The 17,651-nt window shown below is 43.8% G+C and overlaps 1 protein-coding gene across 1 annotated transcript in view; it reads left to right on the top strand.

Annotated features, from left to right (window-relative positions):
* Positions 1 to 17,651, top strand: part of THBS4 (thrombospondin 4) — a 47,974-nt gene that overhangs the window by 19,284 nt on the left and 11,039 nt on the right. The window contains exons 3-13 of the mRNA XM_016953084.4: positions 1,216 to 1,463; positions 3,638 to 3,746; positions 4,139 to 4,221; positions 4,864 to 4,915; positions 5,127 to 5,329; positions 7,123 to 7,260; positions 10,831 to 10,899; positions 13,371 to 13,523; positions 15,710 to 15,814; positions 16,047 to 16,154; positions 16,425 to 16,584. Of these exons, the coding sequence (XP_016808573.2) occupies positions 1,216 to 1,463; positions 3,638 to 3,746; positions 4,139 to 4,221; positions 4,864 to 4,915; positions 5,127 to 5,329; positions 7,123 to 7,260; positions 10,831 to 10,899; positions 13,371 to 13,523; positions 15,710 to 15,814; positions 16,047 to 16,154; positions 16,425 to 16,584 (1,428 nt within the window). The remainder of the gene's footprint in view (positions 1 to 1,215; positions 1,464 to 3,637; positions 3,747 to 4,138; positions 4,222 to 4,863; positions 4,916 to 5,126; positions 5,330 to 7,122; positions 7,261 to 10,830; positions 10,900 to 13,370; positions 13,524 to 15,709; positions 15,815 to 16,046; positions 16,155 to 16,424; positions 16,585 to 17,651) is intronic.

Here is a 17,651-nt window from a genome sequence, read left to right as displayed (position 1 = left end):
TCGGCCTCCCAAAGTGCTGGGATTACAGGCGTGAGCCACCGCGCCCAGCCTGGCCAATTTTTTTAAATTTACTTTTTGTAGAGATGAGGTCTCACTATGTTGCCTAGGTTGATTTCAAACTCCTGAACTCAAGCGATTCCCCCACCTCGGCCTCCCAAAGTGCTCGGATTACAGGCATAAGCCTCTGTGCCCAGCCAATACCTCTTATTATCTAACTGAGCATTGTTAAATTCAGGGATGGGTTGCTGAGGGACGATATGACAGATTACACTCGATTTGATGTGTGCTGACTAAGGCCTGTGCATGCCTAGCATTGCTTTAGTCATGGAATGAACCACACTCAGGTTCAGATTCTAGTCCTGCCACTTCCTATGTCCTTGAGCAAGTGCCTTCATATATCTGAGACTCACTTTCCTCGTCCATAGTTATTCCAATTGCATTTGGTTGCAGTGAGTAGAAATTAAGTATTTAGGCTGGGCACAATGGCTCACACCTGTAATCCCAGCACTTTGGGAGGCCAAGGCAGGTGGATCGCTTGAGCTCGGGATTTCGAGACCAGCCTGGGCAACATGGCAAAACCCTGTCTCTACAAAAAATATATAAATTAGCTGGGTGTGGTGGCTCACACCTGTGGTCCCAACTACTTAGGAGGCTAAGATAGAAGGATGACTTGAGCCTAGGAGGCAGAGGTTGCAGTGAGCTGAGATCGTCCCACTGCACTGCAGCCTGGGGGACAGAGTGAGATCCTGTCTTTAAAAAAAAAAAAAAGGGAAGAAATCAAGTATTTAAAGCACCTAAGGACAGCCCCCAGCCCCATGGTAGTGCTCAGCAAGTGTTTGGTGAATGAATGGATTCATGCTCTACGCTTATATAGAGTTTACTTTGCTTTCAGATGGGGTTCTGCTTGCTCATTGTACTTATCACTATATGAGAATTGTATTGTTTATTTTCAAATTTGCCACATATTGTCTGTTTCTCCATCAACACAAAACATTCTCAGGAGAAGAGTTGGTTCCCAGTGCCTGAAACAGTGCCTAGCACACAGAAGATGGTGAATCAATATTTGTGGTTATTTCTCACTCACATTCCATCCAGCAACCCAGTCTTGTTACCAGGAGGCTGTTCAGCACAGGACACTTATCACACCATTTGTTGACCCTCCACTTCCCCCTCTGCCACTTATCACACCATTGGTTGACCTGTGCTTGCTTCCAGCCATCCTCCGTTACCTGAAGAACGATGGGAAGGTGCATTTGGTGGTTTTCAACAACCTGCAGCTGGCAGACGGAAGGCGGCACAGGATCCTCCTGAGGCTGAGCAATTTGCAGCGAGGGGCCGGCTCCCTAGAGCTCTACCTGGACTGCATCCAGGTGGATTCCATTCACAATCTCCCCAGGGCCTTTGCTGGCCCCTCCCAGAAACCTGAGACCATTGAATTGAGGACTTTCCAGAGGAAGCCACAGGTAGGAACCCACAAACCATTCTCTGAAGTGGAAAAATGAGCTGCCAGTGCCTAGGGAGTGCAGAGGAGTGTGCTGAGAAATTTTCTGCTGCAGGTCAGTGGGTCTAATGCCGCTTGCACATCAGAATCACCTGCGGAGCTTGAAAAGCAAGTGATAGGGGGCTGCCCCTAAGACAAACTGAATCCGAATCTGTCGGGTGGGGCCTAGCATATTTTTATGCTAGGGGCATCAGCATATTTTTAAAACACCAATTCTAATGTGATGCCGAAATTGAGAGCTTGTGCTTTCAATGATAAGTAGAGACTCTGGATACAATTGTAACGTTGAAAAGGAAGGGCAAAAGTAAAAATAACTACCTCAGGGTGATGACATTATCTATTTTCAATTTTCTATAATGAAAATAAAAAAGAATGATTAGAAACTGCCAAGCTTTCATAACAGCATTTTCACAGGTCTTGTCAGAACATCCACTAACAAAAGGGAGCTTAGCTTAGCTGCATTTGGTCTTAAGATACCATCACCTCTGTCTTCTGTTTTACTCCATGTTGATGGTATTTTTATTATTCTGTCATCGCACCTGCTGTAGAAATTGCCACATACATTTCTTTTAGAATTTTGTGCTAGGCAGTGCTTTGTTTTCTATAAAGAACTAGTATTCTTTGTCCTTTCCAATAATGTATAACTGGTTAAAGTTCCTGAATTTCATCCGCTATATAAGCCAATGTCAAATCAGTAACTATGTTCATCTGTAATGGCCCACATTATTTTTGTCTGCTACCTCTCAATCCTCACTTTCCATTTGTTAATTCATTATATTAATATATGCTTTAGTTACAAGCTACTCTGAGCCCTTTGTACAGAGAAGCAGGGTGTAAGCAATAATTTCCATTGCAAGTAGGAATGCTGTGCAGTTTTAGATAGTAATATAAAAACTATGAATCTGATCCTAGAAGTTTTGCCCTTGAACAACAGGAAGGATTTTTAATCAGAAATTCCAAGAAAGCTAAAATCCAAGGTTTTGGGGGATTTTTGTTTTTCAGTCATATAGAGAGAGATTTTTAATGTAGATTTACATATGGAAAAAAATTAATAGAAAGATATGCTAAACTCTATTTCTGCATCCCCATAGTAGCACACGTAATCAGAATGACAGTCAGAAATTGTGTCACTGCTTATTTCAGAAATTAGTGTTCACCACCAAATAAGTCAATTTCTAAAAGTCAGGACTCAGCCCTGACAAAGTCATCAGAAACTGTACTTATTGGAATTTTCTCAGAAGCTCTACCTCCTTAGACCATGGTAGTGATCACAGTGGCTCAGTCTCATAGTCACCTACTCACTCATTCAGTCAGTCAACAAATAGGCACATTCTAGGCATTAGTGCTACCATCGTGGGCAAAGCCAGTCATTTTCCTGACTCTGCGGAGATTATAGTCTGATGTCCAATACAATGTGTGTTTAATAGCACATGTTGCCTAAATCTTAGCTAAATCAAAAAGCAGAATTCCTCTGAAAATCCTTAGCTGTGCTCATTTCTAAAATAAGGATGATGACTTCACTTTGGCAGTTAACATAAACGTTTTGTTGTATATAGATATAATAAAGGTGATTGCAAGCAGAATTCACAAGATAAAAGGGCAAGGAAATTGACTTTTTGACTAACAATGAATAATATCAACCCGTAATGTAAAAATATGATGCCAACTACCTAATGATCATAGAAGATATCATTTATTCATTCTCATATCCCAAAGAAGTCAGAGGCTTTGCTAGACCCTTGAGCCAAGACAACCAAAAAATAATACTGTTTAAAATTGGGGTTAACACCTTATTTATTATGATCTAAATTCCATAAACAAATTACAGACAATTCTTAAGAGGCTCCTGTCACAAAATAACTCCTTTACCATGTGGGAAAAGAGCCTTTGGTTTTCTCAGCTATCTTGGTGACAATGCCAGCATTTTCCTAGGCTACTGGCTACTTACATATTCACTTTAGTCAAAAAGATAGGGCTGGCAGGCTTTAGGAAAAAATGTGATCCTACAAAATTATGTAAGATGTCAGAGGGTCCAAGTATACAGGACTACTTGATTATGAAAATTGCGTGAGTAGGCAAGCACATTGGCTTTTGAACAGTGTCAGCAATCTGTGGTATGAATGTGATTTCTTCCAGGACTTCTTGGAAGAGCTGAAGCTGGTGGTGAGAGGCTCACTGTTCCAGGTGGCCAGCCTGCAAGACTGCTTCCTGCAGCAGAGTGAGCCACTGGCTGCCACAGGCACAGGTGTGGGCTCTTGGGCAGTTTGCATACCTTCATCAACACAAACTCCAAAGACCCTGAATAGGCTGGGTCCCATCACGGAAAAGTGGGACTGTCAACAGAGCAGCCCAACAAAACGTATCTACGAAAATCAGTCTCTTGAACAAAATCCAGGGCACGGAATATTTTCATTATGCTTTTATTTTTATGATTCACATGGAATTTAGACTTAGTCAGTGGCATCATTATCATTATTTTTTTAGCTGAATTAAAGAAATTACCCCAAATTAAATTCAAATATTCTGGGTTTTTGAATCATCTTGTCAGGATGATTTCCTGGGGAATAATTTGGTTTTGAGTCACTTAGAAATGACCATCACTGGCTGAAAACTCTTTGCCTTTTGCTGTTCCTACAGGGGACTTTAACCGGCAGTTCTTGGGTCAAATGACACAATTAAACCAACTCCTGGGAGAGGTGAAGGACCTTCTGAGACAGCAGGTAACAAGCGGGACATATCATCAGAAAAGCCCTGGTCTTCTTAGAGCAGCTCCCCACAAGCTAGTGGAGCTGCAGGCCTGCCCAGGCACGGGGGCAGCCTCTGAGCCAGATCTCCGGGGGCCCACGCAGCCCCGCACGCCAGGGCTCTGCTGGAAGTTCTCTGGAAATGGGGTCCAAGCTCGTGATGAACACACCATGGCTCTAAGCAGAGCGGGAGCCATCAAGGGCTGCTAACGCTACTGTAAGAAGTGTTACAGAGAGCCAGGTGCGGTGCCTCACGACTGTAATCCCAGCACTTTGGGAGGCTGAGGTGGGCAGATCATGAGGTGAGGAGCTCGAGACCAGCCTGAACAACGTGGTGAAACCCCGTCTCTACTAAAAATACAAAAATTAGCCAGGCATGGTGGTGCATGCCTATAATCCCAGCTACTCAGGAGGCTGAGGCAGGAGAATCGCTGGAACCCAGGAGGCGGAGGTTGTAGTGAGCTGAGATCGTGCCACTGCACTGCAGCCTGGGCGACAGACTGAGACTGTCTCAAAAAAAAAAAAAAATTACATAGATAGCTCCACATGGATTCTTTCATTCCTGGATGATATCAGGCATTCCTTTTCAATCCTTTTTTCCCCTTCTCGTTTTTAAAGGTTAAGGAAACATCATTTTTGCGAAACACCATAGCTGAATGCCAGGCTTGCGGTAAGTGCTTTTCTAGTAATGGGCTCGCCTGAGTCGGATGATGCAGGCTGATGAAGGGCTTGCGGTGAGGCTGTGTTGACCGCAGTTTCTGAAGGTCTACCACATAGATGGAGGGGAGGGAGGAAAAGTTCAATAGGAAACCAAATTTTGTTTTGCCTTCTGTATATCTTCCTGGCGGTGAATACGCCTGTGGATGATTGTTTTTCTCTAGGTCCTCTCAAGTTTCAGTCTCCGACCCCAAGCACAGTGGTGCCCCCGGCTCCCCCTGCACCGCCAACACGCCCACCTCGTCGGTGTGACTCCAACCCATGTTTCCGAGGTGTCCAATGTACCGACAGCAGAGATGGCTTCCAGTGTGGGCCCTGCCCCGAGGGCTACACAGGAAACGGGATCACCTGTATTGATGTTGATGAGGTAAAAGTTCACTTAGACTGGGAGGGGATCCCTAAGTATCCTCCTCACCCTGCAGCTTTTGGAAAAAGAAGCCAAGCTGATGATTAAGGGCTGACTTGGGCTGTCCTCCAGGCTCCATCGAAACCACTTGCTTGGAGACCCTGAGACACAGGGATGGCGGAAGGAGACATGACCCAAGGTTATGGCTGCGTTTGTCATTTTTCCTCTGTGTTTCCAACTCTTCTACTCCATTGGCTACAGTGCTGAGGTTTCTGCTTTACACGCTGACATTTGCATTGGTTATTTCTCTTAAATAGTCTGTGCTACAATTTTGTTTTTCCCCCACTTTTGCAAATGTGGAAGGGGGGGATTTTTCTAAGGGTATATTTCAGGAGTCACCGTGGATTTCTTCAGGCTTCCTGAAATAAAGGAGCAGAGGGGAATCTCACACCAACAAGGGGGAGGCCCTGTAACCTATGAGTAACTAAACGTGCCCAGGGAGGGCCCCAGAGGAGGCACATCCAGCAAATACCAGCTATTTGACCGGCTGGCAGAGCCCCAGAAGAGACTGTTTCAAGACCCTGGTTAGGCAGGCCAGCCTAGTGGCTGAAGCCTGCAATCTCAACACTTGGGGAGGCTGAGGCAGGAGGATCACATGAGCCCAGGAGTTTGAGACCAGCCTGGGCAACAAGACAAAACCCTATCTCTACAAAAAATATGATAATTACTTGGGCATGGTGGCATGTGCCTGTGGTCCCAGCTACTCTGGAAGATGAAGCAGGAGGATTGCCTGAGGCAGGAGGTTGAGGCTGCAGTGAGCCATGATGGCACCACTGCACTCTAGCCTGGGTACAACCCTGTCTCAAAAAAACAAACAAAAAAAAACATGGTTAGGCAATCACCAGTCCAGTTGCAAAGCAGTGTTCATAGCAGGTAGCAAGGCTGCCACCAAAACGTGCCTTCAATGTGCCTTTCTCCTCCCACCCAGCCCAAGGAAGGCTGAAAGGAGAAGCGCAGGGGAGAGACGCAGGTACAGAACTTAGGCACACTGACTCCCTGGGGCTCCTGCAGGCCCGTGGTAATGTTAGTAACACTCAGCTGATTACCTTCTAGTAGTAAGCAATTAAGATGGTCTCTAGTAATCCCTCAATTGGAGAAACAACTGCATACATTTCACTGAACTGCATCTGGTTTTTATCTGTGAGGTGGAATTTTCCTCTTTCTGAAAGGGCAGGAAGTGGTCATGTTTTTTACATTAGTTGAAGTGGTTTAAAAAAAAAAAAAAAAAAAAAAACAATCTCCAAGATTCCTAGAGCCTTGGAATAGCATGGACTTGACAGGACATGGAGGCAGGCACAGGCCCTGAGGGATAACGTGGTAATGAAGAGGCACCGGCCCTGGCTTTGCCTTCTGGAGGTCTTTCTGATTGAGTAGTTGGTTTGCTGATGCTTTTGGAGGCATCTAACAGCCAGCTAAGTGGTCCAGGGACATAGTCCTTTCACAGAGATTTGCAAATTCCATGTCAGAATATCAGGGAGCTTATTACATTGAGAGGTAGGCTGGTTAATATCAAGGACCCTTTCAACATGCATGTGCCATTATTCTACAGCACAGCAAAGCCTACTAAAAAGCAACCTCAGATTGTGTGGTCAGGGATTCAGTGGGTAACTGGAGTTGGAAGCCTTTATTTTCTTTTATTATTTTTTCCACCAAAAGATAGTTAAATGACTAAACAAGTATGTGCAAATAGATGAAGAAAAGTTTGAGAGTGTTTTCTCGGTGTGGCTAAAGACTTTGAACTTTTTTGTCTCCAGTGCAAATACCATCCCTGCTACCCGGGCGTGCGCTGCATAAATTTGTCTCCTGGCTTCAGATGTGACGCCTGCCCAGTGGGCTTCACAGGGCCCATGGTGCAGGGTGTTGGGATCAGTTTTGCCAAGTCAAACAAGCAGGTAGGCTGAAGTCATGGTTTCTATTCATTTCTCATCTTAACAAAACAACTGTGGTTGGTTCCCACCTCTTTGGTATAAACCTTTACCTCCATGAGCAGCCAAGGCCATGTGGAATGTCATGGTGCAAAACGAGCAAATTAGGAAGTTTTTCAACCATTTCTGAGTGTTTACATTTATAAAATCTAGAAGGGAGGAAGCTTTTAAGAAGGGATAATAGAGTATCACTAGAAAAACAGTAAATGGGGTAATATGGCTATTGGCGTAATTTCAGTCTTATTTTGTTGATAGCTGTTGAACATTTTGTCCTGCAGAATAAGTTGAGAACCAGGGAGACAAAAGCTTTGAAAAATTAGGTCACTTTTGTAGAGTCATTGTTGCCAATCGAAGCTGTTTCAGAGATGAGGGGATTTTAAGAGTAGAAATAATCCCCCAAGGCAACCTCCCCTTTTTCTTATGTAAGCTATAAATTGCCATAAAGCACTTGAGTACTTCTTGACAGTCTCCATTTATTTCCAAATGCTCTACTATATTCTGGTCATTATTTAACTGACTGACTGTGAAATTCTTTTTGATGTTTTTAGGCCTTAAAAATGGTTGTTCTATAAATATATTTTACTACCTTAGGGAAATTATTAGCTTTGAAGAAGGGCAGGGGTTTATTATTTCCTAGCTGCCTATCAAAGGGTTCTAGAGGGCATGATTTTTTTTAGTTATTGTTATACTTTAAGTTCTAGGGTACATACGCACAACGTGCAGGTTTGTTACATATGTATACATGTGCCATACTGGTGTGCTGCACCTGGTAACTTGTCATTTACATTAGGTATATCTCCTAATGCTATCCTTCCCCCCTCCCCCTACCCCATGACAGGCCCTGGTATGTGACATTCCCCACCCTGTGTCCAAGTGTTCTCATTGTTCAATTCCCAACTAAGAGTGAGAACATGCGGTGTTTGGTTTTCTATCCTTGCGATAGTTTGCTCAGAATGATGGTTTCTAGCTTCATCCATGTCCCTACAAAGGACATGAACTCATCCTTTTTTATGGCTGCATAATATTCCATGGTGTATATGTGCCACATTTTCTTAATCCAGTCTATTATTGATGGACATTTGGGTTGGTTCCAAGTCTTTGCTATTGTGAATAGTGCCACAATAAACATACGTGTGCATGTGTCTTTATAGCAGCATGATTTATAATCCTTTGGGTATATGCCCAGTAATGGGATGGCTGGGTTAAATCGTATTTCTAGTTCTAGATCCTTGAGGAATCGCCACACTGTCTTCCACGATGGCTGAACTAGTTTACAGTCCCACCAACAGTGTAAAAGTGTTCCTATTTCTCCATATTCTCTTCAGCACCTATTGTTTCCTGACTTTTTAATGATCGCCATTCTAACTGGTGTGAGAAGGCATCTCATTGTGGTTTTGATTTGCATTTCTCTGATGACCAGTGATGTTGAGCATTTTTTCATGTGTCTGTTGGCTGCATAACTGTCTTCTTTTGAGAAGTGTCTGTTCATATCCTTTGCCCACTTTTTGATGGGGTTGTTTGATTTTTTTCCTATAAATTTGTTTAAGTTCTTTGTAGATTCTGGATATTAGCCCTTTGTCAGATGGATAGATTGTAAAAATGTTCTCCCATTCTGTAGGTTGCCTGTTCACTCTGATGGTAGTTTCTTTTGCTGTGCAGAAGCTCTTTAGTTTAATTAGATTCCATTTGTCAATTTTGGCTTTTGTTGCCATTGCTTTAGGTGTTTTAATCATGAAGTCCTTGGAGGGCATGATTTTTTAGACTAGAAAAGGGAGGCCAGCTAGACATATAGGAATGATAAGAAGCTGTTAAGAGTCCTCTAAAGACAAAATCTCTAAGAACAAACCAAGGAAACATAAGGTACTTGGTGTAAGGTAGTAAGGAGCACTTCTCAATAGATTTCCAGTAACAAGGCAGACAGAACTGAAGTGGAAGGGAGCCACCTTGCTAAATTTAACAGCAAATGTTACGGCATTCCAAAGTCAAAGAAAATAAAAGGAAATGGCACAGTGTCCAGAAACAAAGAGAAAACTCAAAGCCAGAACTGTGACTAGAGCTGATGCCACAGCAGATCCTGGGAGGTGGGAGTTGGGTCCAGGTCTTAGTAACAGGGACCTGGCTTTTACCACCTGTGTGGAGTGGATGCAGCAATGTAGTCTGGGAACTTTGGAAAGGCCTAACACCCCTGCATAAGTCCAGGACCCTCAGAGAACCACCTTATCCATTACAAGGAGACAGGAAACCTTTAGTAGCCCTAAGAAACAACAAAGAAGCTTGACTTCAGCTTTAAGACATGGTTGACAAAAATGAAAATTGCCTACAGCAAATCAAAGCACCACACTTGTACCACATACAGTTATGAGTTCCAAATCTGTTATACATATAATGCAGAAACACAAGCCAAAAAATTAAAATAATAACCAGCCATGAAGAAGTGAAATCCCCAGGGCTCTGACTCAAGTCAAAGGCACACCACTCTGTAAAGACACGCCAAAATTCAGGGCCAATGGAATGCCCACAGGCAAAATTTGGGCTACTGAAGATATGCTTATAAACAAAAATGGCAGTTTATATAAAGAAACTCCCATGAGGAAACATGATAAATTCAAAGTAAATATAAAAAGGTAAAGAAATAAATACCATACTTAAAGAATAGGGCAATGCCCCAACTGGGCAACATGGCAAAATCCCATCCCTACAAAAAAATTAGCCGGGTGTGATGGTGCATGCCTGTGGTCCCAGCAATCTTGGGAGGTTGAGGTGGGAGGGTCACCTGAGTCTGGGAGGTCGAGGCTGCCGTGAGCTGTGATTGTGCCACTGCACTCCAGCCTGAGCGACAGAGCAAGACCCTGTCTCAACAACAACAACAAAAAAATATAGGGCAATGTGAGAAAAACAGATAAGTTTGTAAAACAGACAAATAAAACTTTTATCAATGGAAAATCGTTGAACTTAACTCAATAGATGGGCAAAACAGATTAGACACAGCTTAGCAGGGAATTCATAGGCTAAGAGGTGAATCTAAAGAAATCATCTAGAATGCAGCACAGAGAAATAACGACATGGAGCATATAAACAAGAGGTTAGGAGTCAAAAGAAGATATTAACAAGAAAGTTCGATATTCATCCAATTGTAGTTCCAAAGAAAGGCTAGAAAGCAGTCGGGGGAAGCTGAGAATGTTCCAGAATTGAAAAAAGCTAAGAATCCTCATTTAGGAGAACTACATTGAGTCCCAAGCAAGATTAAAAAAAAAATAAAACTTTCCTAACCTAAAAAAGTGGTGGAACAGATGAATTATACAAGTTGTCTTTTCTGAATAACTTTCAATACCATGAAAGCAATTCTCATTTGCAATTAGATTAAGTACAAACTGGTACAAATGCAAGGGAGATGGCACAAATAACCCTCAGATTACCATTCTACCCGAAATTCCGCATCTTCACTTCACACAAAGATAGCAAAACAAAGGAGATTTATTTGCATTTCTATTTAAGCAGCATGTCTCGCTAAACTTGCTTTGAACTTTTCTGCACTAGGTCTGCACTGACATTGATGAGTGTCGAAATGGAGCGTGCGTTCCCAACTCGATCTGCGTTAATACTTTGGTAAGTATTTCTCACAGCTGTTGTTATCAAAGCAGAACCGGTTATTAAAACAAGTGTATGTTTATAGATCATAGCTTCCAAACACACCTAGAACATGTGGGCATAATATATTTGATTGGCAGAATAAAGGCAAAAGTTTGTGCTGAAAAAGTGTTTAATATGAGTAATTTTATAAGTAATTTTTATGTAAGAATAATTTTATAAGTGCCAAGTTCTTTATTTTCTATCAAAGTTGCAATATTAGGCTATTAGATAACTATTTATTGAGTAAATTATTACTCCTGTATTTTAAAATTGTGAAGAGCTTGGTAGTTTATATTAATAGTTCAGTATTTTACTGGTGACTACACAATCCCCAAATGGCATTATTTATTTTCATAAAACTTTTCAATCATGGGGTCAGGAGATCGAGACCATCCTGGCTAACATGGTGAAACCCCGTCTCTACTAAAAATACAAAAAAAAATTAGCCGGGCCTGGTGGCGGGTGCCTGTAGTCCCAGCTACTCTGGAGGCTGAGGCAGGAGAATGACATGAACCCGGCAGGCGGAGCTTGCAGTGAGCCGAGATCGCACCACTGCACTCCAGCCTGGGCGACAGAGCAAGACTCCCTCTCAAAAAAAAAAAAAAAAAAAAAAAACTTTCCAAAACTTTTCATTGTATTAAATTAAAGTGCTTAGCACTTAGGGATGCCTATAACTTAAGTATTCAGATATGGGTTTTATTTCTGAAAGTTCCTATCAAACTGTGTCCAAGATGAGAGATGTACCAGAGTTGACTATCAAGAACTACTGATTACGTGTATGACTATTTGAAAGTTATCCAGCCTCTAGGTTCCTTGTTTCCTTGTAAGTAAAAACACTTTACATTTATCAAGTCACTTATTTTAATCCTCACAACAACCTCATAAACAGGGATTATTATTATCCCCATTTTACAATTGAAGAAACTGAGGGACAGAAATATTACATCATTAAGTCCAGGCATGGTGGAGCATGCCTATAGTCCCAGCTCCTCAGGAGGCTGAGGCTGAAGGATCATTTGGGTACAAGAGTAGTTTGAGGCTACAGTGAGCTGTGATCGCCACTGCACTCTAACCTGGGTGACAGAGGGAGACCCTGTCTCCAAAAAGAAAAAAAAGAAATGTTACGTATTTAGACTAAGGTCACACATCTTCCAGGTTGGCTACAGAGCCTGAGTTCTTCTCCGCAATGCTATATTGCTTAGGAATAGATGGGGATTTATTGCTTCTCAGCTTTTACCAGGACAAAGTAGTCTGCAAATAGATTTGCGAGATCTTGGTGTAAAGGTAATAACTGAGCCACCTAGAGAGAAGGAAAGTAGACAGTAAATAGAACTCCAGGAAACCCCAAAAACGAAGGACTAGGCCAAGGAAAAAGAGCAGAAGCCAGAAAAAGGAGCGAGCACAGCCAGGGAGGCTGAAAGATCGAGACAAGTCATTGGAAAGCATGCATTGGATTTGGCAACTAAGAGGTTGTGAGTGACTTAAATCATTAAACTATATATACTTCAAATGGATGTCTTTTACGACCTGTAAATTTTATGCCAATAAAACTGCATAAGATGAAAAAGATCTAATGTACAGCATGGTGACTGTAGTTAATAATACTATATTATATATATGAAATCTGCTAAGAGAGCAGATCTTAAGTGTTCTCACTGAAAAAGAAAAAAAGGAAGGTAACTATGTCAGTTGATGGATGTGTTACTTAACTGACTGTGGTAATCATTTCACAATGTATACGTATATCACATCATCACACTGCACACTTTAAATATATTCAGTTTTGTCAATTATACCTCAATAAAGATGAAAATTTTAATTTTCATTTTTTAAACATATTGTATAATATTTATTACATATATAGTGTGCAGTGTGATAATATATATTATATATATAAAAGCTAAAGAAACCTGGCCCCTGAAGTGTCATTGCAGCAGAGCTGACAGCTCATTTGTCAGTTTCTCAGCCTACCTCATCAGAAATTCTCAATGCAGGCCACCAGCATTTCTCTGTGCACCCATTCCATTGTAAAAGAGCCAAAGGAACAGCAATAAGAAAAATTAACTTGCTTTTTAAGCAGATCATCTCCCTGTCCCCAGAGTAAACTTCTCACACCACCTCCCAGGACTTCACTGGAACTTTTGGCCTGTCCCCTATGCCCTCCACGGTGGCGCGGGCAACTCAGTGTCATTGGTTCACAGTCCAGCCTTCTTCCTTCACTTCTATTCCTTCTTTGTCTGAGTGGCCGGACGCAGCCTCCAGTCTGATGGTGTTTTCATCAACATTCACATGATCTTACATGTAAGCAGAGAAGAAGGCATGGGTCTGATGCCTGATTCCTGCCAGCAATGAGTACCTGTGAAAATATACACAATAACTGTACCTTTGCTCAAACTGTACCTTTGCCCACAGCTTTCAGCTCATCACCTGATCTTTGTTCCTTGCAGGGATCTTACCGCTGTGGGCCTTGTAAGCCGGGGTATACTGGTGATCAGATAAGGGGATGCAAAGCGGAAAGAAACTGCAGAAACCCAGAGCTGAACCCTTGCAGTGTGAATGCCCAGTGCATTGAAGAGAGGCAGGGGGATGTGACATGTGTGGTAAGTTGTTTTTTGATTTCCTCTATCATTTTTCCTCTTCCATTTTTAACACCACCTCTCTCCAGTTTCTATGTGCTTCAGGGTAAAAGTACTCCAAAATGAAAGCATTGCAATTAAATGAGCATGGAGTGTAATAGGAACAGGGTCCACCAAGTTTGTGGGGAGCAGCCTGACATCCATCTAACCATCAGCTGCCTTTTCTCTCCCTCTTGGCCGGGGGGCAACCCTGTCCACTTGGGTACCTGGATGCCAGAGCCTCCGGTGAAGCCCCAGCTCCCAAGCACCTTCTATGGAAAGGCCCAGAAGCCAGCAGCAGGGAGGTGAAGGAACATTCTTCTCCCCTTTCCTTCTTCTGCCCCATCTACCTGCCTGTATAATGACAACATACCTGCTGTCGTCTCTAACTGTCCTCATCCTTACAACTTCCAGAGTCTGTCTGCCTTGATGCTCCTGTGGGGGGTGGGCCATCGTGTAGAGGTGGGGACTGTCATAGTCCCTCCGGGAGAAACCTCCCGTCTTCGGCAGGTGACTGGCAGGGCCAGACGGCGCCATGCTGTATGTCTACCTCCACTCCAATCAGGGACAGCCCCATGAATGGTCACGCCTCCTGTGCATTCTCCAGCCATGGAGCTCGTCTGGGGAGGGGAGGCTGGGAAGAGAGTAGAGCAGTCACAGCAGGGCCTGACATGGGTCTCATGCTGAGCTTGTAGTGGGCTCTATGTGAAGGAGAGGGCATGCTCCTGCCATCCATTCCCAAATCCAAGGATCCAGAGTCCTCAGCCTGCCATCCATTCCCAAATCCAAGGATCCGGAGTCCTCAGCCTGCCATCCATTCCCAAATCCAAGGATCCGGAGTCCTCAGCCTGCCATCCATTCCCAAATCCAAGGATCCAAAGTCCTGGGGATCCTAGGCACTGAAAAATCAGCAGACTTCAGCTGCCCCCCTCCTCTGCACTTCCTGGGGTGCCAGGCCCTCGGCAGGTGGCCCGTCAGACTCTGGGGTCACTGGTTCACAGTGATCGCCCCTGAGTAGCAAGATGGATTCTCGGAGCCCTTTTCCATCTTTATCTCAAAGTTATGCTTCTTTATCTTTATGCATACACAATTTTCCACAATGAGCCTACCACTTTTCAAATAGGAAAAATAAGAGTCAAAAATGAGTTAATAAATAAATATAATAAAGTCAGCCCTCCTTGGCAATACAGATATTCTGTAACAAGGTCAGATGGAAGAATGTGGTGTATCAGAGGGGGAATAACCCCAGCAATTTCCTGAATTCCTCATGGTTGGGCTTGTTTATTACCAAAAAGCAGTCATTGAGAAACAAGTGTATATCTCTGTTGAAATCCCCATTTTCTGTGAACAAATTGACAACTCCCCTGGGATGGTGGGTGATGGGGCTCTTAATATGTTTTTGAATTTGTAATAAGGCACAACGACAGATGGTAAAGGATTAATAAACTTGGTGTGACTACTAAAATAATTGAATCTGCCAGAAAATGGCTCATTAAAAATGTATTTGTTCCTAGAGGACATTTTTTCCTCATTAAAGTGAGTCAAGGATCAACCTCGTGGATCAGCCTTCCAGGCCTTCCAAATGCCCTGCTGGGGCAAGTGAGCAGGAACCAGGAGCCCGGGAGGGTCTCTCTGGAGTTCTGCCTCCTAAATCCTGGTTGCAGAGGGAGAGCACAGATGATTGAGAATAGGCAGGCTGCGGCTGAGGAAGTCACTGGTCTGAAAGCTCCTTATTTTGGGTGGTGAGGCCAGGAAATTTAACCTGTGCTCACATAAGTCTGATTTCCCTTGGCCCAGACTCTGCTCCTCAGACTCTCTCCCTCCTCCTTCCTTTACCTCCCGTCCCAGGTCAGCTTTCTCTCCCTCTGCGTTTCCAGTTCCCTGTGACCTTCTGGGTCCCCTCCTCCCATCTCCCTTCTGCTGCTCTGCCTGTTCCTGGAAGTGGGAGTGGGAGGGAGAGTTTTCTCTCTGAGTCTCCCTTTACATCTTTTGAATAGTGAACCATTACACTCTTCAAGTGCAATTAAATAGTTTCTAAGCCCCACCCAACAAGGCTGAGTGACTCTGGGCCCTCCCCCTGGATTGAGCAAAGGAGCAGAGAGGCCCTTGTCAGCCACCAGCTCCCTGCCAGGCTCAGCTTCCCAGGCCTCTGATGGGCTTTCCCTTTACAGTGTGGAGTTGGTTGGGCTGGAGATGGCTATATCTGTGGAAAGGATGTGGACATCGACAGTTACCCCGACGAAGAACTGCCATGCTCTGCCAGGAACTGTAAAAAGGTAAGGGGTGTGGGGTGGCAGTAGGCACACATGCACTGTGGCTTTCCAAAGTCACATCTTCTATGGGGAGAGGTTCTGTGGATCTAATTTAAAATTGTACTTGTAAAGTAGCTGCATATCAGATGAAGTGAAACAGCCACCAACAATAAAGCCACAGTGTCTTGAGGTCAGAAACAGTTACTGGCTTAACACAAATGTAGGATGTCACTCGGAACTGCATTTTCCCCCTAAGGACAACTGCAAATATGTGCCAAATTCTGGCCAAGAAGATGCAGACAGAGATGGCATTGGCGACGCTTGTGACGAGGATGCTGACGGAGATGGGATCCTGAATGAGCAGGTACCTGCTTTGCTGGGAGGGCCTGTGAATTGCCATGTACCAGGGATGATGGGAGAAAGCCTGTGATGTCAACTATGTATATGAATCATCCCAAATGTTAGTTTCCATGCCTGCATTCCACAGCACTGCAGCTTTTTACCCTATAAGGTTCACAGATGTTTGAAATATAAAACTGACAAACTTGGGCCACCAGAGTGCTGACGCTTCACAACAATGGGGGAAGTGGATTTAGTAAAAGTCTGAGTGATGTTCTATACTTTCATCTTTTAGGATAACTGTGTCCTGATTCACAATGTGGACCAAAGGAACAGCGATAAAGATATCTTTGGGGATGCCTGTGATAACTGCCTGAGTGTCTTAAATAACGACCAGAAAGACACGGATGGGGATGGAAGAGGAGATGCCTGTGATGATGACATGGATGGAGATGGTAGATTTGTCTTGCTTTTGTCTTTTATTTGGAATTCAGTTGACCTTGTTCCATTGTTCTCTGAGAGAGTAGGAATAGAATGACTGATTCAGAGCCTTCCAGCTGTGGGTGGCTCATTGTGGCCTGCATCTGGAAGACCCAAGGTGGACTTGTGTCTATGGAAGGAGACCCCACAGCCCACTCCACTACCTAATGGCTCTGGATGTTTCCAGGACTCTGTATCATTGCCAGAAACTTTGTATGACCCCTTCAAGCAGTGTCTTGACAGAGTGTGTCTTTATGGGGCATCTCCCTTCCCATTTCTACCTGTCCTCACTCTCCACTATCCTTTCTACATGTGAAAGACCCAGAAGTGGAGAAGTGAATGAGAAGGCATTGAGCAGGGTCACAGACTACGCATCACAGGCTACACATCCCATTGTGGGCCCTTGAAGGAAAAACCTTTTTGAAATACCACCTGCCCCAACACACACATACACACACACACACACACACCACTCCAGAACATGAACACCCCCCTAAAACATGACCTCACCTTCTGCAAGCCTAACTGATGACCCATTTCCAGTGGTATATCTGGTAAGCAAATCACAGAAAGCCCTAGTTGGTAGCATTTTCCAGTTTCCATGATGTAACTCCGTATTGTCCTCATTGCTGATTTCAAGCTACCAATGTGACATCATCAAACACAAAACTGAAAAGAGAGGGACACAATGGACCCAGCTCCAGCACAACACTGCCTAGAGCCCTAGGGTCTCAGTCATAGCTCAGATACCCACAAGATCCTCCCTCTCCAGGGTCGGCCCATACAGCCATCATGATCCCCTCCTCATGGTTGCTATCATAGCCCTTGACATCTTGGACAAATTAGAATTCAGTCGATAAATACCTCTGAGATCTGTTCATTTTTAAGTCTCCCAGAATCCATCCTTTGAAGCTACCTCTGGATAACTGCAGAAAAGGGTAGTCTCTGTGTGACACTGGCCCAGGCAGAAGCGACTCACCATGCGCCTGATCTCTCCAGCACCTAGAAGTCAGTGACATTCCCCTGACTCAAGGAAGCATTT

The sequence above is a fragment of the Pan troglodytes genome, chromosome 4 (assembly GCF_028858775.2).
Source record: "Pan troglodytes isolate AG18354 chromosome 4, NHGRI_mPanTro3-v2.0_pri, whole genome shotgun sequence".
Taxonomy (NCBI): domain Eukaryota; kingdom Metazoa; phylum Chordata; class Mammalia; order Primates; family Hominidae; genus Pan; species Pan troglodytes.
The sequence above is the reverse complement of the archived record's forward strand: the minus strand, read 5'-3'. Positions and strand labels throughout refer to the sequence as shown.